The sequence below is a fragment of the Leptidea sinapis genome, chromosome 1, assembly GCF_905404315.1.
Source record: "Leptidea sinapis chromosome 1, ilLepSina1.1, whole genome shotgun sequence".
In the NCBI taxonomy this organism is placed as follows: Eukaryota; Metazoa; Arthropoda; class Insecta; order Lepidoptera; family Pieridae; genus Leptidea; species Leptidea sinapis.
The window spans coordinates 25,816,732-25,843,376 of record NC_066265.1 but is presented as its reverse complement, the minus strand read 5'-3'; the positions used below and the strand labels follow the sequence as shown (position 1 = coordinate 25,843,376).

Below are 26,645 nucleotides of genomic sequence, written 5' to 3'. Positions count from 1 at the left end.
AGGCACGGTTATATTTCCTCTTTAGAGCTTTGCAGTTCGAATCCTTTGAGCCCAGCGCCGCAACCGAAGTTCGATACGCCTGTTTTTTGCATTCAGATGCTGCTTTAACTGACGCACCGAACCAGGGATGTGATCTGTCAGCGATTGGTACTACAGAGCTTGGTATAAAAATATCCATGCCCTGTAGTATCACATCGGCTACTGCAACGGCGCAGGCACTAGGATCTTCCGAAGGGAAACAGACCTTGCCCCAAGGCTATGATGCAAAAAAGGAACGCATCCTATCGTTGTTTTACAGTTATGCGCGCGCAACATGATACTTCACCCTCATCATTTTTTCATAACGCGCCTAAAGAAGTATAACTTCAAAAATATAAAAAGTCCAATATTGATAATCAAATAATTGCCGACATATTGGCGAATTGTGCTGTGCATTTACCGATTGTTAAGGTTACGACGTCATGACGTGTTTCTTGAGTGCTCCCTAACATTTTAATTGTATTTAATTATTTTGAGTAGTGTGAGGATGTTTACGGTGTAAAATACTAAATTTTGAAGATAAATTTAAATGTCATGGTGTCAGTGAGCGGTTGCCTCCGTAAAAGTTGAAGTCAAAAGATAAGTAAAAATTATAAATTAATTCTGTTTTACATTAGTTTTATAAGAAAGTTTAGTATCGATGCTTCAAATACAGGCGTTACTCAACAGAAATTAACCGCTCATCCTGCACTAAATACCTTTGAATTCCGAGTGCACTCTTCGACGTTTCATTTATTACTGTTACAACAGGATGATTATGAAAGTTATCATTAGATAACTATCATAATAATTAAACAAACACAAGGGCTATTCATTACAAGGTGGAACCAACAGTAATTATTTAACTAAATTCAACCATTGTGATTTTGCGCTTAAAGACACTAAGTAAATTTGTGTTGGTGTAAAATAACTTGCGACAGTACTTCAAAATCCGTGCTTAATGCTTATGACGTCTGAGCCTATATTTGACGTGGGCTTGTTAACATAGATTCACACATTTCAATCTATCATTAATTACTGAATAGCTTTGTCGTTTGATATTGGACTAACGTGTTGGTGATTACGGTTCGAATCTTATGAGGTTTTTTTGTTATTTTTTTATTATAGATGTAACGTGTTTTTAATTTATATGTTTTGGCCAATTTTAATTTTATTGTTGTTTATTTCATTGGAATTTTATTTGAATCCTTATAGGTAATAATTTATTTCACATCCGTACAAAATTTTTTATTTAATCCTTTTTACGGAAAGTTTTTAATTTTTAGTAAGTAAGGTCTCCCAAAATGGACAATAACGTTATTGTGGCACGCAAAATGTCTCGCCAAGCAGATTCCCAACAACTAAAAGTGGCTTTACAAGAATTAAAGCTATCTAGAGAATTGTGTAATCAATTGACTAGTGAACATGAAGAGAACGAGAAAATATTGTTAGAAGCCCTAGAAAATAATACTAAGTTAAAAAGTGAGTTGTCTGCTTTACACTTACAATATGACTGTATCATCGAAGAACGAGATAAGCTATAAATGATTATAGATGGTTTTGATCAGTGTGGTGCAGAGTATGAGAATACCTTAAAGCGAAACTCTATCCTGGAACGAGAACTGTGTGATGCCCACAAACAAATAGCACAAATGGAAGAGGAGTCTCGTTTTTCAGGCGCACAAGAAACCCAAAGCTTATTTAACGAATTACTATCAGCGAATAGCGTAGTTAAGCAAGTTTCCGTTGCAAGCAATAATGTAGCCGGCTCCGTGATTGACTTGACTCATGATAACACAGTGCCACCACTTAATTCTGTATGCAACAAAAAGACATCAAAAGTATATGGTAAAATAAACAAACACAGAAACTCCACAACATCAAAGATATTAAAAAATAAGAAAAGTCTCAACAATAGTAATAATAATAATAATAAATTAGATTACTTAGACAAACTAAAAATTTGTACAGAAGAATTAAAAAATATCAGAATAAAATATGAAAATGACATACAACATCTTGAGTCTGAACTAGCCCGTGTTGAAGGTAGTTTGAGGTCAATAACTAGTCTTTATGACAAATCTTAAGAGACGAATCGGGACTACTCTGCGAATATGGATGAGCTACTTAAATTATCTCAAAGTAACCAGGAACGATTCGATTCCTTGATGACCAATTATTTGTGTGACTGCCAAAATTCTGCGAATTTAAAACCAGATATAGTAGCTCTCCCCTAAACCTCTGAAATTAATATCGGATCCAACACTAGAACTATGCGAAAAAAAAACAATTATAAAATTGTAATATTTTGTGATGAAATAGGGAAAAATTTAGGCAAACTACTGCACAGTAAAATAGAACACACTGCTTCCCAAACACTAGTTTTCATGATATTATTCTAAAAATATTAAGTTCAAATTTAACACATGTAACAAACTTAATAATATGGTTTGGAAATAGAGGAGACATGAATAAACGTGACCTTATCAAATATGTTGAGACACTATGTTCACTTAATATTAATAAAACTGTAATTTTTACATTCCCGTACAGCAAAAGCCTACCACAAGCTGAAAGCGAACTTAGATATAATTTAAATTTTACATTACATACTATTCTAAATAATAATAACCTAATTCACCTGATCGACACCAACAATTATGTTAAAAATAATTTATATTTGAGAAAAGGTAGTTACGACCTCTCAGACTTTTATAAACGTCAAGTAGCTGTGTTACTACTTTAGTATAACAGCCAGGAATTTGGCTAACCAGAAAATGCACACTATTTGTTCTGAAGAGATTCGTGACAATCTCACATTGGAAGCTATACCAAGTAATTTAAATTAGTTTATAAGACAACAGAGGATGTCTCTACCATTAATAAGCTACAAAATAAATTATTTAATACAACGGAATTATCCTCTAGCAACATCAAAACAAATAACAATTTATGTAATTTTAGAAGTAGCAAAGAAAGAGGAATAATAACTTTAGTACATCAAAACATCCAGTGTTTAAGAGGCAAAGATTTAGAAGTACAATTATTTTTTAACACCAATGATATTGATATTTTATGTATTACTGAACATTGGCTAAGAGATTATGAGCAAATGTTTAATTTTAGCAATCACATAGTTGGAAGCTCGTTTAGTAGAACCAACTTTATTCATGGTGGTTCCTTGATTATAGTCAACAAACAATTGCAGTGCAAAAATCGTAAAGATATCGAAGCATTATCTGTTGAGCGTGTAGTGGATATATCTGCAATACAGATAAAAAAAAATTGTATGTGTATAAAGACCGCCGATGGCAAATTTTGAAATATTTGAAAAAACTATGGAAGATGTGTTATCGACACTATCTCAATCGAAAAAGAAATTAGCTGTATGTGGCGACCTTAATGTTAATATTATAAATAACTGCTGCTTAAGTGCGCGATTGCTGAATCTGTTCAAATAATTTAATCTCTGTCATTTGTTTGCGGAGCCTACTAGAATATTTGCGACATTAATATTTACTGACATTATTCCAATAAACAAATGTATTATTAATAAATTAGACTCAGACCATTTTGGTCAACTAATAAAAATTAAAGACATCAGATCTATTCTGAAAAAACAAGTTAAATGTACTCCTGTAACAAATTATCTTTTAAATCAATTGAAAAATTGCCTCAGTTCCAATTCTCTATTCCTACCTCAACTTAACTTAGATGCCAATGCAACATATTTTTTGAATCATTTACTAAACTGTTTAACTCTATTTTCATTTCAAAATCATTTATTCCAAAAAATACTTCATCTTTTAATGACTGGGCTTCCGTCGATTTACACAAACGTAGACAAAAATTGTATTACTTATATGAAGAGAGGCGATTTATTACAAGTGCAAAAGTTAAAAATTATGTAAGGTTATATTCTAAAGAATTCAAGAACGATTGTAAATTAACTAAGTCTCACAACATAAGTTTAAAGATTTAAAATAGCAATGACAAAATAAAAACAACTTGGAAAATTATAAATGAGGAGATCTGTAAAACTAATAAGAGAAATAATGAATTCAAATTAAAGATTGGTAACAGAAACATAAAAACAGATTCTGAAATTGCAGATACATTTGAAAAGTTTTTTACTGATATACCGGTCTCTACGACAAAATATCTAAATTCCTCGCCTATATCTGCAATGAAACTGCTACAGAAAAACGTATCTTTATGTAATACAAACTTTAAATTTAAGCATGTTGATCGCATAGAGATTATTAAAACGTTTAGACTAATTAGCGTTAAGAAAACTAAAGATCTCTGGGGAATCTTTGTTAACGTAGTGAAATCTGTAATAGAAATTGTAGCCAAAGACTTAGCTTTTATTTTCAATAAGTGTAGATTGCAGTATATTTCCAAACCAAATGAAACAGAGCAAGATCACTCCTCTATTTAAGTCGGGAGATAAAGCTGACCCCACCAATTTTAGACCCAGTACTACCAACCTTTAGCAAGATTTTCGAAAAAATTATGTTAACGCAATTAATTAACCATTTTTACAATAATAACCTCATGCATAATAAACAATATGGTTTTACTCAAGGTCTTTCAACCACAGATGCTAGTATGGAGTTAATAAGAAATATTTTGGATGCTTGGGAGGATTCATGTTATGCGTTAGAAGTGTTTTGTGATTTATCCAAGGCATTCGACTGCGATCATCATGAAACCTCACTTCAAAAATTTCACCACTTTGGTGTTAGGGATGTTTCACTAGATTTAATAAAATCATACTTGTGTAATAGGATTCAAAGAGTAGACGTTAATGGAAAAAGATCAACTGGCTCTATCATATCGATGGGTATACCGCAGGGCTCAATCTTGGGTCCTTTTTTGTTCCTGGTTTACGTCAATGATTTACCATACCTTATTCAAAATAAACATGATATTATACTGTTTGCTGACGATACATCTTTGTTATTTAAAATAAAACGCCAGCAAAAAACTTTCTGTCAGGTTGACGACGACATTGCTGAAGTAGTAAATTGGTTTAATGTTAATAACTTACTTTTAAACGAAAGGAAAACAAAATGTGTAAGGTTTACACTTCCAAATATAAAGCACCAACCAACACCTATAAAAATTAATAATGAAAAACTTGATGTAGTAGAAACAACAACATTCCTAGGCATTACATTAGACTTTAAGCTACAAGTGGGTGCTCACATAAAAAACTTATGTAATCGACTTAGCTCTGCAGTATTTGCGATATAAAAAATTAGGCAGCTGACAGATGTTGAACCGCCTAGACCTTGTATTTTTCAGGTATTTTCATTGTGTCATGTCTTACGGAATTATATTGTGGGGTAGGGCTGCAGATATTGAAAACATATTTGTGCTGCAGAAAAGAGCAATTTGAGCAGTCTATAAAATGCGTTCAAGGGATTCATTGAGAGAAAAGTTTAGTGAAATAAATATTATGACAGTACACTGCCAGTACATATACGAGAACCTCCTACACGCTCATAAAAATATTTGCCAATTTAAAAAGAATAGTGATGTACACAGTGTCAATACTCGAAACAAACATAAACTCGCAATTCCATCTACTAGGCTCCGTAAAATTGCTAAATCTTTTAAAGTGGATTGTGTTGTATTTTATAATAAACTCCCAAATGAAATTAAAATGTTACCTATTAAAAATTATTTAACTGTATCGTATAAAATAAATTAACATCTAAGGCCTATTACAGCGTGAAAGATTATTTGAATGATAAAGATAGTTGGAATTAATGTTCTAAATTTTGTTAATGAATATTGTTATACTCATTTGAATGCTGTTGTAACTTTTGTACTTCATCCTGACTTGCACTAAATAACTCATAAAGTTTTACAGTGAATAAAGATTTTTTGACTTTGACTTATCCCAATCTGCTGACATGTTGTTACGTTGTGTAACGTTGTGAGTCGCTAGTGGCCTGCGACGTTGGCGTCGGATAGGCACTACACTCCTGACCAGGCGATGATCGGACGTTCCGAGAGGGGCATCGACAGAGACCTTGTAACTATCAGGATGTGTAGTCAGCAGAAGATCTAAATTTCAGCGGTAGGGATCTGTGCAAGCACGTCGTCAATTGACACTTGAACGCAGTCCATGAGGAGATCCGTTTCTGCGTTACCACTATGGGACCTGTAGACACACGCATAGATATGGACGCGGTCCTTAAAATTCTATACGGAGCCAGAGAGTACACAGGTCCCTACCCTCAAAAATTCCGAGACGGCGACCGCAGATATCCTCCCTAACGCACTCACATACCCCGTTATGAGGCAAAAAATGTGCTCAATTTTGTACCCAGGGTACGTTTAATATGACGTATCGCTAGGTCGAGATATCTGCGTCTCCGTAAGGAAACTCAATGCCGGTTGCGCCGTCTCAAGGTGGTGGTGGACGGGATTAAAATTGGAGAGAATTCCCCTGATATTGCAAAAGTTCACTTGATATTAAGTGGCATCATTCACGCATAAATAATTAAATAATCAAAATTGGTAACTTTTGTAAAACTAATTGTTAGTAATTACAGTATTCATTTTTTATTTTTAGTATTAGTTTATATTTGCAAGAACCCCTTTACAGGTGCAGGCCTCCTCCATCAACCACGCATACCAGTGACAATATTACTTGAGTTCTATAACAGAACGGCTTAAGACCTCGATTATATTAATTTACAACTCGGTCTGTCTCCCTGAGACAGAAGATTCAATGGCTTAGGTAACTTTTTTATGACAATAAGGCGATTTTTTGTGAGTAGGACGTTCAGCTGATAGTAATCGGAAACGCCCTACCAATTAGATTACAGTGCCGCTCAGGATTCTTGAAAATCCCAAAAATTCTGAAGAGCGCTGTAACTGCGCTCTTCATTTTGAGACATAAGATGTTAAGTCTAATTTGCCCAGTAATTTCATTAGCTACAGAGCGAAACACAATAATGCGTACACATAACTGCTTCACGGCAAAAATAGACGACGTTGTCGAGCAATAATCTAGCCGGCATCCAGTGCAAAAGGCGCCTCTCACTGGTAAAAAGACTGTGATAATTAACGACATAATTGACGTAAAATTTCACTTAATATGCCAACAATTTATAGGATATAGGATGTATTTAGACATAATAGTTGATTATATTGAAAGTTAGTCAAACATTTAGGAATTCTTCAGCCGTTTGGGGCATAAAGTTAACAAACAGTCCCTTGTCTAATCAATTTACAAGCTTAAGCTGTCGTGATGAGACTAAATTGAGACTTTTGTATCAACTTTCCCATAATGAATTTCGGGGGAGTACAAAAATCGTTCTATTATCTTATAATTTGATTTAATTTTCAGGAACTTACGTGATCAATGAATTCAATTGAGCGGGAATATCATTCAATTCATTTGCCTAATAATAAGCTTTGGTGGAATTAAATTTACAAAAGTATTAAGATCCTTTTATTACACGCTTTACACTAGCTTCACCTGTATGTATGTTTGTTGGTAACCGACTCATTTGGGCGCGATTTTAACTCACCTTATACGGCCAGAATTCGTTCAAACTTTGTTGATTTATCGAAGACCGATGACGATACATTAATTTGATAAAATAAGTCCATTTTTCAATTTGAAAAATAAGATTTTTGTTAATTTATATAATTTTCATCTATCGTCTTTATGGCAGGAATTGATGTTAGTTTTAAATTTCAAAATAAATTTTAAATTTTTTATTTCGGTTTTCTATAAAAAGCGTTATTTGAATATGGAGGCTAATACACAATATAACGAATCAATTTCTAAATATAATATTATTAAGAAAATGTGTTTTCGTAATGTCGTCATATTGACTCCATTTAATTTGTAGTTTACTTTCAAAGTACTGATTCTTAGAAGCTGATATAATATCATGACCTATAAAAGTCCACATCGCATAAAGTACTCGGATGCGAAATGTATCACGATTTATAACGGCTGAATCGTTGAATCCGTAATACTTTTTAAGTTTGAAATTTTTAACTGCTGCCTTCGAAGGCGACGTGACTGTACTTGAAAGGATATCGTTTACTTTTACTGAGGAATGAATAGATACTGTTACAGTTACAATTTTTCTTGTTACAGTGACAAGCAAATAAAGTTGACGTGATATTTTACATTCGGAGTTCGGTAAAAATATTCAAATATTATTTTTTTAAATTTAATATATCTTTCTTTTAGTTTTGACTTCCACTTTATTAGTTGTAGAAATGAGATGCTTTTTAGCAAACGCACAATATATTTTACAAATAATGGGTATTTATTTGTCAGAAATAACCTATTTTTATAGGAAGTTACATGTTATAGATAGTTCTTAATAAAAGTAAAATAAAGGTTGAGCTGTTGGTTATCAAGTTTGTCTGGTAGTTTTTTTTTGGATTGGGAATGAACAGCAAATGTTTCCTTTATTATAAATAAGTTAGTTTATTGGAATATAATTAATTGGAACATATTTAGATGAACTGCAGTTGTAATTTACACGAGAATAAAATATTTTTAGGATTAGTATATTTTTTAGAAAACAAGAAGTATATGACATGAACTGCCAAAACGCCTGTTATTTTTTGAGTTATTGAAACCTGGTATAATTTTTTACTAACAGGATCGTGCTCAAGTCACTATTAACGACCATAATAATACCAAAGTTGTTTATGATACTACGTCTCCAGATAACCTTTGAACTGTTTTTTTTTTATATAGGTGAGGGCAAACAGACAAGAGGCTCGCGGAAGAGGTGTGGTGAGGGAACCGCCCATGGACATCCGCAACAACAGGTGCAAAGAGATGGTCTTGTCGAAGCGCGACTCACCTATTCAGATACCAATCATTATCATTTAAGTAACTAAGCCATAAAAGCATTGGAAGAAAATGAAGGGTCAAAGATTTTGAAAATGTACTTAAAATATCCTGAAGATCCCTTTGACGGCGAACCTAGAATTATATCTTGCAAGAACTGAACATAAAAGAAAGGCTATCGTTGACTGTGCATTTACGATTTCTGAAGTAAATTGGCCATATGTCCAGAAATGAGGATCGATTGAGCGGTTGCTAGTGCAGGGCCAGGTGGAGGGCAAAAAGGGCAAGAGGTCACACACGCAATGGACGGATCTGATCAAACCAGTGACCAAGACAACTGTGGTGGAGAGGTCCCGCAATGCTACAAGCCGCTAAAAGTGGAGGATAATCGCGCACGAAGCAGTGCGACCGAAAAATAAAGAGACCAACGACGATTAATGTCGCATCAACTTAGCGGCCACGACCACTCTGACATGAGTGACCAATATAGAACTTAAAAATACTCTGAATAGGTCTTTTTGAGAAGAAAGGTCTTCTAGATAGACCAGTTAAAAATTCTAATGGGGATCGTTAGCTTTTGGACAATTTTGGACGAAATTTGGCTAAGGGACATACGTAGGTCGGTAAAGGGTCCTTGTGTCCATCTCATCAAAAACTAATAGTTTTAATGTTTTTAGATAAGATAAATCAACGTGAAGTAAACGGCAAAACTTTGCAATTTAGATTGCACGTTTTGGTAAAGCAATGTGTTCTTGGTGAATATTTAAAGATAAGATGAGATACGTTTCAACAAACGAGATTTACGTTCATCGAAAATGAAAATGAAAAGCAGCGGAATGAACTAACACTTAAATTAGATCCACTAACACACACAGAGAAAGGATTTTCAAATCTAAATGCTATTTATACCCCTTTATTTAAAGGTATTTCACGCAAATCTAACCAGCAGACGGAACTATTAGAAAAATCAAATCTATATATTTTTAACACAATATGCTAATACAGTGTGATGGATTCTTAAAGCAAAAGTCAATGTGAGAGAAATGTCTACTACAAAACATCCACTTACATATAAATTAGAATTACAAATTTACTTAGGGACACATCCGTATCTAATTTAAACAAAACATTGACATAGTTTTTCTTTGGTACAAAGGGCAAATAGTGTGAAGGGACAAGTAGCTCCACAATAGACACATTTTATTCTCTTTAAAGTGTAATAGGGTCCAACGGATTTCGTAAACAGAAGTGTTCAAAGCTTGTAGTAAATGTGCCTTCACTTTACCTTCGTACCGAGATACAAGCCACTGAATAAATAATGTCCGTATAGTTGTCGTAAACATGTATACAGGGTGTGTTAAAGTAGAGCTACACAGTTTTATTATAAGTTGAGTTTCTAATTTTACTTTTGATTTACATTACGTAATTGACTATGTCATTTATTCACTTTATGTTTATGACAATAAGGGACGAGACGAGCAGGATGTTCAACTGTTTGTAATTGATACGCCCTGCCCATTACACTGCAGTGCCAGGATTCTTGAATTCAGGAAACCCAAAAATTCTAAGCGGCACTACAATCGTGCTCCTTGAGACATAAGATGTTAAGTCTCATTTGACCAGTAATTTCGCCAGCTACGGTGCCCCTCAGACTGAAACAAAAATGCTTACACATTACTGCTTCACGGCAGAAAATGGCGCCAAAATAATCTAGCGATTATGGGTTCCATAAATGGGATTATGAAAGCTATTTCATCCTGTGCAAAATATCCCCTACTGGTAAATGCCCTGAGTCACCTCTTACGACATCCTTGGGCCTGGGTCCCCTATTCTTTTTACGCCCCGGGGAAGCACAGGGCATGTAAACAAAATATTCGCAAGTGGTCGCTCCATACATGTTAAAGGAGATTGAAACGCTTCCATGCATTACTTGGCCCAGGTGATAACAAGATGAAAGTAGCACCATATAAAAGCTTACATTTAAATAATGAATAGTTGAAAATTTAGCAAGATTTATCAATTTAGGAACTGAGTAATCGAAGATATAAAAATGAGGTTATGTCTTAAACTATGTTGACAGCAGCTTATATATTTATTATTGGTATATTTATTTGCTCAGATAAGAATAATAGATACTCATTACCTCATACATGAATTGTAAAACAGACTGCTGGAGACAACTTTCCTTGCAATTCAATTGGGTAGGTAGTTAACAAGCCGGTAACTCAACGAATACAACAAGAAACGAAGTGACAATGACGAGGAAATGAAATGATCTGTGAGACTGTTATTGTGAAAGTGTAGTTAGCATGGAAGAACAAGGATTTCATAAGTATCGATTTTAAATGTCAATCGATTTATTGACTGAATAAAATAATTACTCAGTTCTGTTTTATCCTAAGAAAATAATATATTTTATTCATAATAATATGGTCATTCGAACATAAACTATGCACCTAACTCATATTATTTAAATAAGACAACTGGATCTTAATGTTATTTTAATCAATTAAATATTCATTCCATTACATTGTAACCGATTTTCTTTAATGTTTTTTCGATTGTAGATTGCAAAATGAGGTAGTGTTTTGTATTTTACATTAAAATATACCCTTTTTTTAAAAGTATATTTAAACTTGGTAAATATTGCAGTGAATTGATTGAGTACTGATATGGCCAAGAACATTAAGTTGTCTCACTTGAGTTAAGGCGAAACGATTTAGTTGTTTTTCTATAGTTGTGTTTACTTACCGTCCGTGGGGTACCGTTTTGGGAGAGAATGGCAGCTTTGTATTGACTGCTGTAGATTCAGAAGAGGTACACAACAGACAGCTAAATGAAAAAATAATATTATCATTTTGAAATTGAAGAATAAAGTGAGTCGCGAGAGTGTCATCATTATAATTACTTTTCCGACTATATTTTTATATTCATTTAGACAAGGGCTGAAAATTTATTTTATTTGGCCTTTTTTGTGGAAACCCTTATATAAATGTTATGAGTTTAATTGAGTGTTCCTTAACCAATTCATTACGTGTTTCTCCTCTAGATGAGGCATCCTGTGGAGATGTTGTGGCCTTTTCATTCATTAAAAGTCTCTCATTGAAATGTTTTAATAAAATATTTCACCCAGAATATACTTGAATATCAAAACGTACTTCCACACATGGAGAAGTAAATGTGATTTTGTCTCTGATGACATCAGGAATCCAGTGTTTATACGCTGCATCTCTGAAAATGACTGCACAAATATTTGCAATGTAACGTTTTAGTTAATTTTACATTCTACTTTGCACCCCTTTACAGTGTCTAAATAATATCTTGTAATAATATTTTATAACTATGGGTCTTATTATGCCTGAAATGAATGCCTTTTATTTTATATATTTATTTATTATAACTTAAAATTGTCATCCAAGATTTATAACTTGAAAATGATAATGTGGTGTTTCGATAGTGTATTGACAGTAGTTTCTTGAATTCGTTTATTAAGAAACATCATAATTTTAAGAATCAAGCTCCATGAGATAGTTCCGAAAATTGGGCTAGCGTAAGTAATCTACATTTCTGGATTTTTAAATTTGTGTGTCACAAATCTTGACTTGATTGCAATGAAGCCGATATCAATACCATCTTTGTGCTGCAGAAGAGGGTTATTCATGATATTAGTGCTACCTAGGTCGTAAAGAATCATTGAGAGCATATTTTAAAGAAATAAACAATATCTTAACAGTTGCCTCTCAATATATTCTTGATAATGTAATGTATGTACATATGCACATAAGTGAATTTGCTAGAAACTGTCATAAGCATAATGGTAACACCTGGAACAAACATACACTTAAAATGCCTTCTACTCGGCTAGGTCGAGTTGGTAAGTAATTTTTGGGCGTTGTATATTCTTTTATAAGAAGATCCCAGAAAATGATCACAACAAATGTATTACGAAATTCAAAGGAAATGTGAATAAAACATTACTATAACAAAAATGACTTTCTTAATGATTCCACTGATTGGGAAAACAGCGACCGAGACAAATTTTAGTGTACGATTTCACACTTTAACCTTATTTTTATAATAAAAAGAAACCCGTTGAGTTTTTTCCAACCGTTCCTCTCTGGTCTGAGGCATACCTTTTGGAATGGATGGTAGTTTTTAACTTTGACATTATATCCTATTTTGAATAAAAATATTTGAATTTGTAACGTACACTGGACAATCTAGGGAATTACCCATCTTACAGTATACTTACCCATGAAAGAAGCAACAATCTAAAGCGAAAGCTATTAATCATGTGGTACCTGATGGTTCGAGTGTACGGCTCGGTGATTTAATCTCGTGATTACAAGTTCTGTTTACCTTTCATTATCTTTGGCAGGGGACATCTGTCCTTACTTTAGATCCTCTCTCTTTGATAATAATGATTGTTTAAACAGGACAAATAACAATGGCTAAATGGATTGACTTTCTATTTTATTACTAAGCTTTAGATATATGTGAGAATTTTTGATATGATTTCTTAATTTATATAATAAAAAAACATTTTCTCGATCATAATTATTGGTGTATGTTTCGTCGTGAACATAATGTGATCAATTATTTAATTAAAACAACTATTTTAATATAATCTCGACAGTAGGTGGATAGTATATAACAGAGAGAGAACAACATGTTACATTACAATAATAATTATAATTACCACAGAGTATCTAAGTAAATATAAGTGACTTTGACAGGCGTTAACAGTGTATGATAAGATTATAGATGTAACTCGCTGTTTATTTCCCAAATAAATAATAATGGTGTGTGGTTCATACCAACTTTTTTTTAAACATATATAATAATAATAAAAATATTGTCACTCTCTTACACAAATTGTCTTGCCCCAAACTAGGCATAGCCTGTACTATGGGGACAAGACAACGATATATTTAATACAATATACTTACTTAAACAAACATAAATATATATAAACATCTATTACTCGAAAACAAATATTCATACTCATCATATAAATTATTGCACCTACCGGGATTCGAACCTGGGACCTTTAGCTCAGTAGGCAGTCGTCATATATATATATAACCTGATACTGCTCTAACTGACCGCGCTCTTGTGTCTTGACTCGAGCTGACTTGACCGAATAACCGTTACAGAGCCGAGCGTGAAAGCTCAGTTGCACTCATTACCCAACACAAAAAGTACTGAGCGCATCTAAGAAAGTCTCACTTCCAAAACAACAATAAATTAATAATATGCATCTATTGCATTTATTATATTCATTGATAAGTATTTTGTATTTTCTAAAATCCAATTTAAATTTAACTAAAACTAGATTATAAGTTATAATCTACAACCCATTCGAAAGAAAATTTTAACAAAAAAACAACCGACTTAAAGAAAACCATTTCAAAACAATAGATATAATATGCACGATGAAGTATAAAAATTATTGCGTATTTTTATACAATCTAGTTAATTAATCTGATTCTAGTTACGATTATTGTTCCGGAATCGGTTTCCTCCCGCCGCGACCCCGCTCTCGCCCCTCGCCTCCTCACGTCGCACGTGCGACACAAGCACACATCACCTATAACTATGCATGTAGTTACAAACCTATCATGACTGACATTGACTCTAAAAATAACAAGAATCGTATCTAAAATTAGATTAATTAATTAGATTGTATAAAAAAGCAATAATATTTAAATTTTTTAGTGAATATTATATCTATTGTTTCAGAATGGTTTTTTTTTGAAGTCGGTTGTTTTTTTGTTAATTTTATTTATTATTTTTAGTGAATCTAAAGTACACCAACTATTTTGTCTGACTAGACCTACTAAATTTTGCAATGCAGCAATGAACTAAAGCATATTGCAATTTGATTAGAGACAGTTTGAAATTCTGGCACAGATCGCATCCTTACTGTAAGTCGTTAAGGAGTTCCATTGATCATCATATTCGACTAAGACAATTACTCGACCATAATGTCGTTACGGTAGGTGACTCAAATATCCGGATAGCATACAAAAGCTGAGTATCGTTAATTTGCTCCTAAGAATTGAAGAGTTCCGTTACTTTGTCATCAAACCGCACCAAACTATCGTCAAACTACCCTTAAAGTACATCCATTCCAATATAAAAAGAATAATCGAAATCAGATAGTGTGATATTATGTTATTCCATTTGTCACTTAATGCAAATTTAAGACTTTTTTCATGGATGCCATCGTCAGATCTGGACCTAAATATAATGGGACCACACGGGAAGCACCAGCTTTCATACAAAGAAAAGCATCATCAAAATAAGTTCACCGAGTCGAAAGTTCTGAGGTAACATAAAAAAATACCGATGAATTGCGAACCTCCTCCTGTTTTGAAGTCGGCTAAAAATACGTCAGACCTAGGAATGAACGGGCGCAAGAAACTCATCAATTATTTTTTTAAATCAAATTGAATGAGAACTACAACAATGCAAGGATATATTAACTATTACGGTATGTATTTTTGAGCATTAAGCTTTTCATATCAAATAAAACTGATGTAACCCAATAAGTGTTGGAACAAAGCGTGTGAAATATATAATAAGATTTTCAAACTTCAATATATACTTCTAACATTCTTTGGAACTGTAAAACTCAATAGAGTTGTTTATGTACTTACATAGGGATTGACGAAGCAAAAAAAAATATTACAACTCTAAGGACTTTTGTTTAGAGATAAAAAATTGTAAAACTTATTTTTCTTTCTCTAATCATTCATAATTTTATGAAATTTTAGACAATCATAAAATATTCAGGCTTAAGTTAGGAGTGCGACCCAATGTATCTACCCATCTCTACGATCGAGAATAATTTGCAGTAGAAACACGGAAGCGAATACAAATTGGCCATGTGCCGTGCAGCCAAACGATAAAGGTTGAAAATTTAATGATGCGAATCCCACTGGTTTTACGTCTACACCTCAACCAACACAACTACATACCAGCCTGCCTAAAGCACTTACAAGCGAATGAGACGGCAAGTTTCAAATAATATATGACAAAGCCACATATGAATATTGTAATGAATAGAACCGCTCTACAAAGCGTACATAGTCATAATAACGTGTTGTTCCAAATGTTTAATTCTACTTATTGTATTACAATACAGCTGAAAACATTGTTTGTAACCATATTTTATGAGAATGTTATTTGTGTAGGATATTTAGTGAATAGTATTGCACTGGAAACTATTTGAATGATACGACTAGATAAAATATTGTTTTGTTAATTGTATTTACACGTAAAATCAGTTCAGCTATTGTAGCAAGGTGTGAGCGGTAGCAAGAAGTTTGCATAGACGAAATAAATTGAAATTAATACACATAATACGATTACTTCAATGACTGACTTATAAGACAAATCAACGAACTTGAAATTATGTAACAACATTCCCATAATGATGTAAATGAGAACTAAGATGTGATTTTAGGAAATTTCGCCCTTAACTATAATCTTTAAAACATCGTTTAAACAGCGGTTTAACAATTGTATGGAAGTCCGTTATTCTCATAGTAATCAGCATGAAATTTCATGTGTCTGCCTCTGGTTTAAAACTGTAAAAAGTTTAAATATGTTGTACAATTTCTTAAGAGTCAGTTATGTTAAATTAGGGGTTAAATTTTATGTAGCCAGTTCGTAAATTTTAAAGGCATAAGCTACCTTGAAGTGTTACCGGGTTTTGTTTCTAATGAACATAATAAATGTTTTATGTTATGAGCGGTAGCAAGAAGTTGGCATAGCTTAAATAGACGTTTCAATCTACTTATACATATATAATTTCTTTACTAACTGACTGGTAAGACAAATCAACAAACTTGAAATTTTGTATAGAAAATCCCTTAATGACATTAATGAGAACTAGGTAATACGTGATTTTAAGAAATTTCGCCCTTAAAGATTATAAATACAAGGGATGAACAAAAATATTTTTTTGAAAACAAGGGCCGAGACGGGCAGGACATTTAGCTGATGGTAATTGATACGCCCTACCCATAAAAATGCAGTGCCGCTCAGGATTCTTGAAAAAACCAATAATTCTGAGCGGCACTACAATTGCGCTCGTCACCTTGAGCCATTAGATGTTAAGTATCATTTGCCCAGTAATTTCACTAGCTACGGCGCCCTTCAGACCGAAAACGGTTATTTTTACACATTACTGCTTCAGGGCAGAAATAGGCGCCGTTGTAGTACCCATAATCTAGCCGGCTTCCTGTGCAAAGGAGTCTCCCACTTATATGTCCTATGGAAGTCCTCATTTCTCATAGCATGAAATTGCAGCTTCTGGTTTAAAACTACAAATATGCTGTACAATTTTTTAAGAGTCAGTTATGTTGAATTAAGGGTTAAAGATAATATGGCCAGTTCGTAAATTATGAAAGGCATAAACTACATTGAATCGTAACCAGGTTTTGTTTCAAATGAACATAGTAATATATATACGTAATAGATCTATTAGGCCATTATTGTTTTGTCATGTGTCAAGAGTGATTAATATTATCAAACAAAGAGGTTGCGTAGTAAGAACAGATGTCCCCTACTAAAGTTAATGTAAGGTAAACAGCACTCGCAATCTCGAGATTACTAGATTACATCACTGAGTCGTACAATCCTTGCACCAACAAGTCCTGCGATAAATGCCTTATACTTGCTAGGGCATATTATGATTGCTTTTATCTCTTCCATATAGCTAGAATAGCTATAGAAGCTCGCCCTAACTTTCCAAATTAACATAAGTTAAAGCGATAAAGTATAAAATAAATGAAAATTAAATGTTAATTCAGTCGCATTTCAAGTGGGCAGAAAAAGCTCGCTAAGCGTGGGAAATTCTAAAATAATTTTAAAAAACAAATTGTAAATATTTATGTATTTTATTTGTGTATAAACTTTTGTGTCACTCCGTCGTACGCAAACAAAGAGCATTAATGGCTATTATCTTGTGATTCTCGGTTCGGTAGCTAATTGCTTCTTTCACGGCGGTGTTTGGAAATTACTGATTGCATTTTCTTTCTTTGTTTTCTAATTGAACTCATGATGCTGTGCGTCTTATCGATAGTATCGCCGATTGGATGATTCAAATATAAATTAGACTCATATTAATTTTAGGCTGGGTACCGAGGCAATGGCCTTGAGGAATCGAGCGGACCTAGGTTACCTCTCTAGCACTACTTGTGCTGATAGAAGCATTTTTAATTTATTAATTCGTCAAGATATGGTTTCAATAATGCGAAATTTTGGAGATTTCTCGGGATAGCGGCCTTAATGTTTATAAATACACTGATAACTTATAATTTTAGCGTATAACAAACAACATTATTAACTATTTATTTAGTATTAACAAAATTATTAGATATTCATTGGCGGACGATCTGGTCAAGATCACGGGAATAAGTTGAATGAGGGCAGCGCAGGACCGAACATTGTGGAGATCTTTGGGGAGGTCTTTGTCCAGCAGTGGACGCCTTCCAGGTGATGATGATGATGATGGTGATGATGAGTTATTCATTAAAACCTATATAATTAACACACGTGATAGCCAAAGAAACAGGCAGAATATACCTAATATAGTGGTGATTCTCTCGTACCTGAAGTTGATCATTTTAAAAAAAATTTGATTGTTACGCGTTTTTATGAAAGTATGCAGGTTAATAATTATATAAGAACAAAATCTGTTCGCTTTCGCTTACATAGCAATTTTTACCAATGGGCGGCTCATTTGCACAGGATGCCTAGATTATGGGTAGCACAAGCGCGCCTCTTTCTGCCGAGAAGCAGTAATGTGTAAACATTACTGTGTTTCGATCTGAAGGGCTCGTAGCTAGTGATATTACTGGGTTAATGAGACTTAACATCTTATGCCTCAAGGTGACGACCGCAATTGTAGTGCCGCTCAGAATTTTTGGGTATTTCAAGAATCCTGAGCTACAATGCATTCTAATAGGCAAGGCATATTAATTGCCATCAGCTGAACGTCCTGCTCGTCTCGTCTAACAAAAAAAAATAACGAACATTCTTTGTATTGAATTACTTCATAATCAGGACCGCAATAATAGACCTCAAGAATTTGAATGACATGTTATTTTATGGAGTCACAGACAAAAATCAGGTAATTTAATTTGTTTTCCCTAAAGGTACATATAACTAATAAAAAGACTCAGCTCTTTTCAATTTTAAGTCACTCGTTCAATGAGTAGCAAGCTGTGGTCAATATTGATTGGCTGCTGTTATAACTGACGTCATCAGGAATTAGTAAAACAGTACGGAGATGATCAGCTGAAGAACGGAAGCACAATTTATAGTATAACAAGATCCGCAAATTAACAGGGTGATCGTTTTGTACTTTGTACTTGTACAATAATTTTGGTTAGTTTTTAAGGATCTCCACATATTTAATATGCGAGTTGGTATTCAAATATTGATAAATTTCAAGTAAATAACTTTAAATATATATTTATAATAATATCGCAAACAATGATTAAATTACCATGTACTATCAAATATCACGAGATATTAATAAGCAATCATTCATGCTGAAACACAAGACGTGAAAATTCAAAGAAAAAAAGATATTCTCATCTTCGTTTTTATTCGTTACGTATCCAAATAGCATCTACAGCTCGTGTGTTTAAATGTGTCAGACGGTATAAAAGTTCGATTCGCATTTTTCGTAAGTCAATTAAAATAATCTTGAAGAAGGACAGTTGAACAAACATACTAATGACTTACTAACTCGATTTAGCCGAGTAGTAGGCACAATAAGTTTATGTCTGTTCCTGGTGTTAACATTATAGTTATACGTTATATATTCTCTATCCTACATTATATTATCAAAAATATATTGAGAAGTAACAGTCAATATATTAATTTATTGAGAGTTAGCTCTTAATGATTCTTTAGGACCTATGTTATAAATAGCGCGAATAGCCCTTTTCCGCAGCACAAATATTGTATTAATATCAGCAGCGTTGCCCCATAGCAATTTACCATAGGGCATAATACTATGGAAATAACTAAAGTATACTAGTCGCACCGTATCTATGTCAGTTAATTGTCTAATCTTTTTAACCGCGTATACTGTAGAACTAAGTCTGTTCGTCAATCCTTCAATATTAAATCCCTAATTAAGAAACTTTTACTAATGCGTGAAACAGTAACGGATAAACACAACAATAAATATCAACGTTTATGCTGTAAGTTCAATTCAAGGAACACAAAGGGCATTTTAACATTTGATAATGGACTGTATGTCAAAGGCAGCATTTGAATGCTATCCTTTATCTCAGCATGACTTACAACTTCAAGCTAAGCCCTAACTCTACAGCTTGTATTTATTCAAATTATAATTTGGATAATTTCACGCATTGAACGACGGGATAAGGTTTTGAAATTACTGTTACTTTCGAAATATTTAAAGTCTCCAGTAAAAAACCCTAGATTTATAGATTGAGAAGACATTTACCCAATTCTTTTTTAATTTAGCCAGAGGAGATATATTCATAAGCTTTCAAACATAGATCCATGACATAAATTCAGAACAACATTATATGAAGCCGCAATAATTGTCTGTGAAAACCCAAACCCAGGCCGTCATTGTCGTGATATGGACCTGTGGAACGCTAAACTTAAATGCGATTGTATGTGGCGGCGTCGTGGGACGGATCGTTTTCTTCGTCCGTGGCGCAGCGAGTAGGTCAATATGCAGCATTTTAAAATTCGACTGGTATTCCGAGTGAGTCAATCTGAAGCACTTAGGAGTACGATACGACTCAATCGATATCTGGTTTTAAAGCGTTGTTGCGAAGTACTGTTTCTCTTTGAACTTTTAATAGAATGAAGACGAATAATTAAGGTATATTTTTGAACACTCTATATAAATGTTTACAAAAAATTGTGCGGGAACGTAACAGTACTTGTCGTACGCCATATTAAGTGGTTATTTCCGTGAGTACGCTGAGTTTTTGATTGTTTTTGGATTTATACCCAATATTCGGTAAGTTGCTATTGTTATAACACAATTTTATTATTTATGACATCATAATATATAATTATAATAGTATGTATATGTTGTTATAAATTAGACTTGAAATACCCTATTTCATCGAAACCCATTCAAATCGAATAACGACTTTGAAGCGTCATTTCCTTTGTCTGTTTTTTTCTGTTAATTTAATTTGAAATATGTTTATTTTACTTGGAAAATTATTGTACAATGTGTGGTTCAGTAGTTATTTTGCAAATTATATTGTATTTCATACACAATCTCGCACGTTCGCACTTCTTCCATCGCACGGTTTCTGTTGGCGTAAGTAGTTTATACATGTAGTATACATTACTGAGAAGCTTATTTCAGTTCTATTTTATTGAAGGTTTTTTTTAACCGAACACTTAGATAATCTTGACATCATGACATTGGCATAAAAGAAAGGTCTGTGTAAAATAAAATAAAGCTACAACTCAAATCATTTGCACTTATTATACATTGTTTCATACTAACTTTCAGATAAATTCACTGAATTCACCCTCACTATAAGCATGCTACAAGTAAAATAATATGCACAGATACGCGCTCGCCCTCGTGTTTAATTCGCGCGGAAAATTTGCGATTTTCAACAATTAGAGAGCCTGTGACAATAAATCTTGTATGCTTTGTTCAACTCTCAGGTTGTGGCTTAAATACTTTTTCCATTTCGATTCGGTTGCTTTATAAAAAAAACGCGGTAATTCAAGCGAATACCAACTGAAGGGCTAACTGGGTTAAATTGACCCGACTCCAGAGTCGAGATACGATTATGTTATTTTTGTGGTTGTGTTAACACGGCCTGAGTGGTTTCAGGTTGGGTGAGAAGTGGTTTTTTATTAACTTGTAAATAAGTTTAACAGAAATAAGGATACGGTACAAATTGGATGAGACTAGATAATATATACCATTGCTTCATTTTGTTTTACCTTTCCCCAGATAAATGTAGATTCGTTTTTTATTAAATCAAATGTGTATTATGGAGTAATTTATATGTTCTGTTTTAGTTAAGTATGTCAGATATTATTGTTTTGAGGTGAAGAAAAGAAAAGATCGTTATCTTTTATATAAAAAAAAAATAGTAATAATTCCGTAGTGAAGAGAAAAAGGTATTTTAATGTTTTAAATAATCGATAGTTATTCAAAAACAATTGTAATTTGGGACATCAATAATTATTATAGAAATATGAAGATTCTTGATTTTTTTATGACTATTAAAATGTTTTTTATCTGTCATAATTGGCTTTGTAACGCACTTTGGTATGGTCAGCTCAAGACGACTTGGCAGAGCAAAATTTACCAGAGAAATTTATAAGCAATTTTAATTATTTAATCTACATATTTATATAAATTTCAAATAAAATTAATAAATTTATAACATAAGTCGTATTTTATACTATAAATAGGGCTTAAATTGACTTGCAGTCTTAAATAAATTCGCAATGACAGAGATCAAGATAATTTGATCATGCATTGCCGGCCTTTGAGTTGAGGGTATGAAATTGGTTGCGGCCTCCACGGCCTACGTTTTCCAAGCTTTCGACGTACCAGCATAGAGGAGGTTATTAGTCGGAAGGGAGTTTACGCTTACGCGAACATATAGGCTGCATTCTATTTTCCCCCTACTCTGTAGTAATATGGCATAGATAAACTTTTGCTACTTATTAAAAACCACATTAAAAATAACTAAAGTGATATAGAGAGAAAGAAACATAGTTCTAACAATGTATATAAATAAAGTTATATATTACGTATGTTTGCTACGAATTGGGTACACTTCAGCATGATGCTGGTTACTAGCGTAACCAACGCTTATCTTCTAGTGTAACCAAAAAATTAAGTCACATACAAAAACAACAACACGTCAAACAGAAAATGAAATATTTTTGAGTTTGGAAATAATATAGTAATAAATACGAAACGAAAATATATATACGAAAAATTAATTATGTATGTATTATGTAAAAAACAACATATTAATTTTAAATATGGGCGATTGAAACTAAATAGCACTGGTGTTCTTGTAAAACAGCTTTGTAATGATAATTTTGTTTATATCATATATTCACCTAAGTCAAAATGAAACTTATGATTGTAAAATATTTTACCAAAACTTCATAAGATTGAACTTTAATGAGAAGAAGTGGCATGAAAGTCATTGCCACTCTTGTAAATCAAGATTTACAGTTTAAACATTATAAATTATATTTTATACAATTTATGTACGTTGTATCTGGATTCAACAAAACATAATTCATGATTATGCATAAGTAAATAAATATAAAAACGATGTTTGTTTAATACGACGTGACACGAAACAAAACTAATTATTGTTCCAGTCTCAAAAAGATAATTAATTACATTAAAAAATATTGTTACAATTGACTACAGATTACTCTAGTTAATTTTGTTCCAACTGATCCCGCTCTCTTAAACAGACTTTACCTGAACAAGCGCTAGATAGCCGAACGTGACAGGTCAGTCTCATTCAAAACATACAAAAAGCACACTATTGATTTAAATTTAAAAATAAATTCCACTGGCTACAAAATTTAAACAACGTCATTTTTATTTTATTTTATGGAAAAGGAAGACAAGTGATCGTACGGGTGAATGAAGTGACCTGGTGTTAAATAATCCTGGCCAACCACACTCTCTTGCAACACCAGAGGAATCACAGGAGCATTGCCGGCCTTTAAGGAAGGTGTACGCGCTTTTGATGAAGGTACCCATGTCGTCACTTGACGTAAGAGTTAGACAAAATGGCTTCACGTAGTACTACAAAGTGTATCCAGCCTAGCGAAACTCTAAGAAATAAGCGATTCACTCGATTATTATAAGACGTGCAGTCAGACGGCTATAATCTTATAAAAAAAAAGGAAATAGCTGAAATCCACTACTACTGAACAACTAGTCGCTTTCAAACTTAGCCGGATTATACTTCGTCGCCAATCGCCATACTGTAATTACTACAATTTCAAACTGAAGTCAAATTACCAGTGGGAGGCTCCTTTGCACATAATGCCGGCTAGATTATGGGTACCACAACGGCGTCTTTTTCAGCCATGAAGCAGTAATGTGTAAACATTACTATGTTTCGGTCTGAAGGGTGCCGTAGCTAGTGAAATTATTGGGAAAATGAGACTTAACATCTTATGTCTCAAGGTGACGCGCGCTAAGAATTTTTGGGTTTTTCAAGAATCCTGAGTGGCACTGCATCAGTTGAACGTCCTGCTCATCTCATCCCTTATTTTTATAAAAAAAACACTGCACCTCATATAGTTGTGTCTAGTTGGTAATTCTGACTATAAATTAGTGCCTCAGCACTGCAGCTGAGTGTCCGCCAACCGCTTGCCAAATGTGTGATGACGTCACTAACAGCCCGCCAATCAATGTTCAGTACAATGTGTCACTGGTTGATCGAGCTACTTTTAGCTCCTCATTTATAAATGAACCGGTGGGAAAACCATTACTTAATTGAGTGACTTGTGCCACGCAACTCTCCGAATAGCCACATGACATGATTTAGAATGCAAAGTGTTCGGACCAGTATGTTTGGGTACGGATAGTAAATAAACTTTAATATAGTATCGTTGATAAATTTTGGTTGCGAAATTTATTTCTGTTATTAATCCCAGAAGTGAGTAAGTAGAAGTTATCACTTTAAAAAATTAACAACTTCTTTTAAATTTGCAAGAGCGATTTCTCAAGTCAATTTCCCTAATATGTAATTATTGGATTGAGCAGGTCATATCATCTGTAAAGTAGACCCTGTAGATTGAACCACAACCTGAGAGTTGAAAAAGTTATAGCCAAATAAACGCCCCATACGTACTCGAACGGTTGGCTCACTTGAAAAGAGCCCTTGTATTGCAGCGTTCCTAAATTCTAGTTACAAATTTAATTTTTGTATAATTAATCCCAGAGCTGATCACTTTAAAAAAATACAAATTGCTTACAAAAGTATCTGAACCCCAAACCTGAAGCTAAAATAATACAACTTAGCGTCAACGAAGTATCTTAGCTCTTAAACAGATGCGTCTTCCAATATTACTACAGGAAACTTTCAAGCAATTGCGGTTGAAAATAAATAAAAAAAAATTGGGAGCTTAATAGTTCATTACTCTTTCAGTATTGATTTAATTTTTTTATAGAAAAGGAGAACGCATAAAAATAGGGAAGTCCTATGCCCAAGGGAAAATACCAGTGGGAGGTTTCTTTGCACAGGATGCCGGCTAGATTATGGGTATCACAATGGCGACATTTTCTGCCGTGAAGCAGTAATGTGTAAGCATTATTGCTGCATTATTGCTGAGATTCTGGTACGGAGGACAAACGAACTCTGTAAAATGGGGCGACGCAACATCTAGCTAGTATAGGTTAGAATGTGGAGTTCGTCAAGGTGGGGTGACCTCTCCTGATCTTTTTAACCTGTATGTGAATGGTTTGATCGAGGAGCTCAGAGGTACCAAAGTCGGCTGTCACGTAGGAAATGTTTGTGTCAGTAACCTTAGCTATGCTGATGATATGGTGCTTCTCAGCCCCTCGATCACGGGGTTGAGGAAGCTGCTTTCAGTCTGTGAGCATTATGCTAATGCTCATGGTCTGAAATATAACGTTTCCAAAACCAAAATGATGGTGTTTCCTGCAGGTGGAGGTCCGGATATGGTACCTGAGGTGTATCTAAACGGAACGGTTATTAGTGTTGTTAAGCAGTTCAAATATTTAGGTCACGTGCTTACGGAGAGGCTGCAAGATGACGAAGATATCGAGCGAGAACGAAGGGCCCTCGCTGTTAGAGGAAACATGCTTGCACGACGATTCGCTAAATGCAGTAGGGATGTAAAGACTACCCTATTCAAAGCTTACTGCCTAGGCATGTACACCTGTCAGCTGTGGGTAACATTTACACACAAAGCATTTAGAAGAATAAGGGTCCAGTATAATGATACATACAGGGCCTTTATGAATCTTCCGAGATGCTGCAGCGCATCAGGCATGTTCGTGGAGGGTGGGGTCCCTGACTTCTTCGCTGTAATAAGAACAAGAATCGCGACATTTTGGAGTCGATTGCGCAGCTCAAAAAATAAAATCCTCACGGCTATATCTGACGATATCAGGAGCCCTATATATAAACGATGGATATCTGTTCACATGGAGAATAACAAAAAATAAATTGGACATGTAATTAATATTATGAATTTTTATATTTTTATATTTTGGACACCACACCCTTATACAGTGATGGTTTTCTAGTTTTTAAGTTTACTTTTAATTATAATAAATAATTAATGTTAACTATGGGACGTAATTGGCCTGAAATAAAAGAATTATTATTATTATTATATTATTGTGGTTCGGTTTGAAGAGCACCATAGCTAGTGAAATTACTGGGCAAATGAGACTTAATGTCTTATGTCTCAAGGTGACGAGCGCAATTGAAGAGGCGCTCAGAATTTTTGGTTTTTCCAAGAATCCTGAGCGGCACTTCATTGTAATAGATAAGGCGTATCAATTACCATCAGCTGAACGTTCTACTAGTCTCGTTCCTTGTTGTTATAAATGAAAAAAAAAATGATGCCAATAATCATTCTTTATAATTATGTCTTCTGTTGCAATTATTTTTAGATGTTTCAATAACCATCAGAAAAGAAATAGTCAAATAATAAATCCTACAATAATTACTTATTTATTTCTACTGAGATATGGAGTTAAATTCCATTATAT

At 33.7% G+C, this 26,645-nt stretch overlaps 1 protein-coding gene across 1 annotated transcript; it reads left to right on the top strand.

The window, feature by feature from the left end:
- Window positions 1-1,352: 1,352 nt before the first annotated feature.
- Window positions 1,353-26,110, top strand: LOC126965003 (uncharacterized). Its single transcript, XM_050808404.1, has 3 exons — window positions 1,353-1,500; window positions 1,573-1,859; window positions 25,293-26,110. Exons 1-3 carry the CDS (start codon window positions 1,353-1,355, stop codon window positions 26,091-26,093), a joined length of 1,236 nt encoding a protein of 411 aa, XP_050664361.1. The 3' UTR covers window positions 26,094-26,110.
- Window positions 26,111-26,645: the final 535 nt, after the last annotated feature.

Excerpts from the sequence above, each read along its gene's own strand:
- LOC126965003 (XM_050808404.1), top strand. The coding sequence starts at position 1,353 with ATGTCTCGCCAAGCAGATTCCCAACAACTAAAAGTGGCTTTACAAGAA. Across the intron at positions 1,501-1,572 it reads AAATAATACTAAGTTAAAAA|ATGGTTTTGATCAGTGTGGT; the intron begins GTGAGTTGTCTG and ends AAATGATTATAG. Across the intron at positions 1,860-25,292 it reads GCAACAAAAAGACATCAAAA|TATAGGTTAGAATGTGGAGT; the intron begins GTATATGGTAAA and ends ACATCTAGCTAG.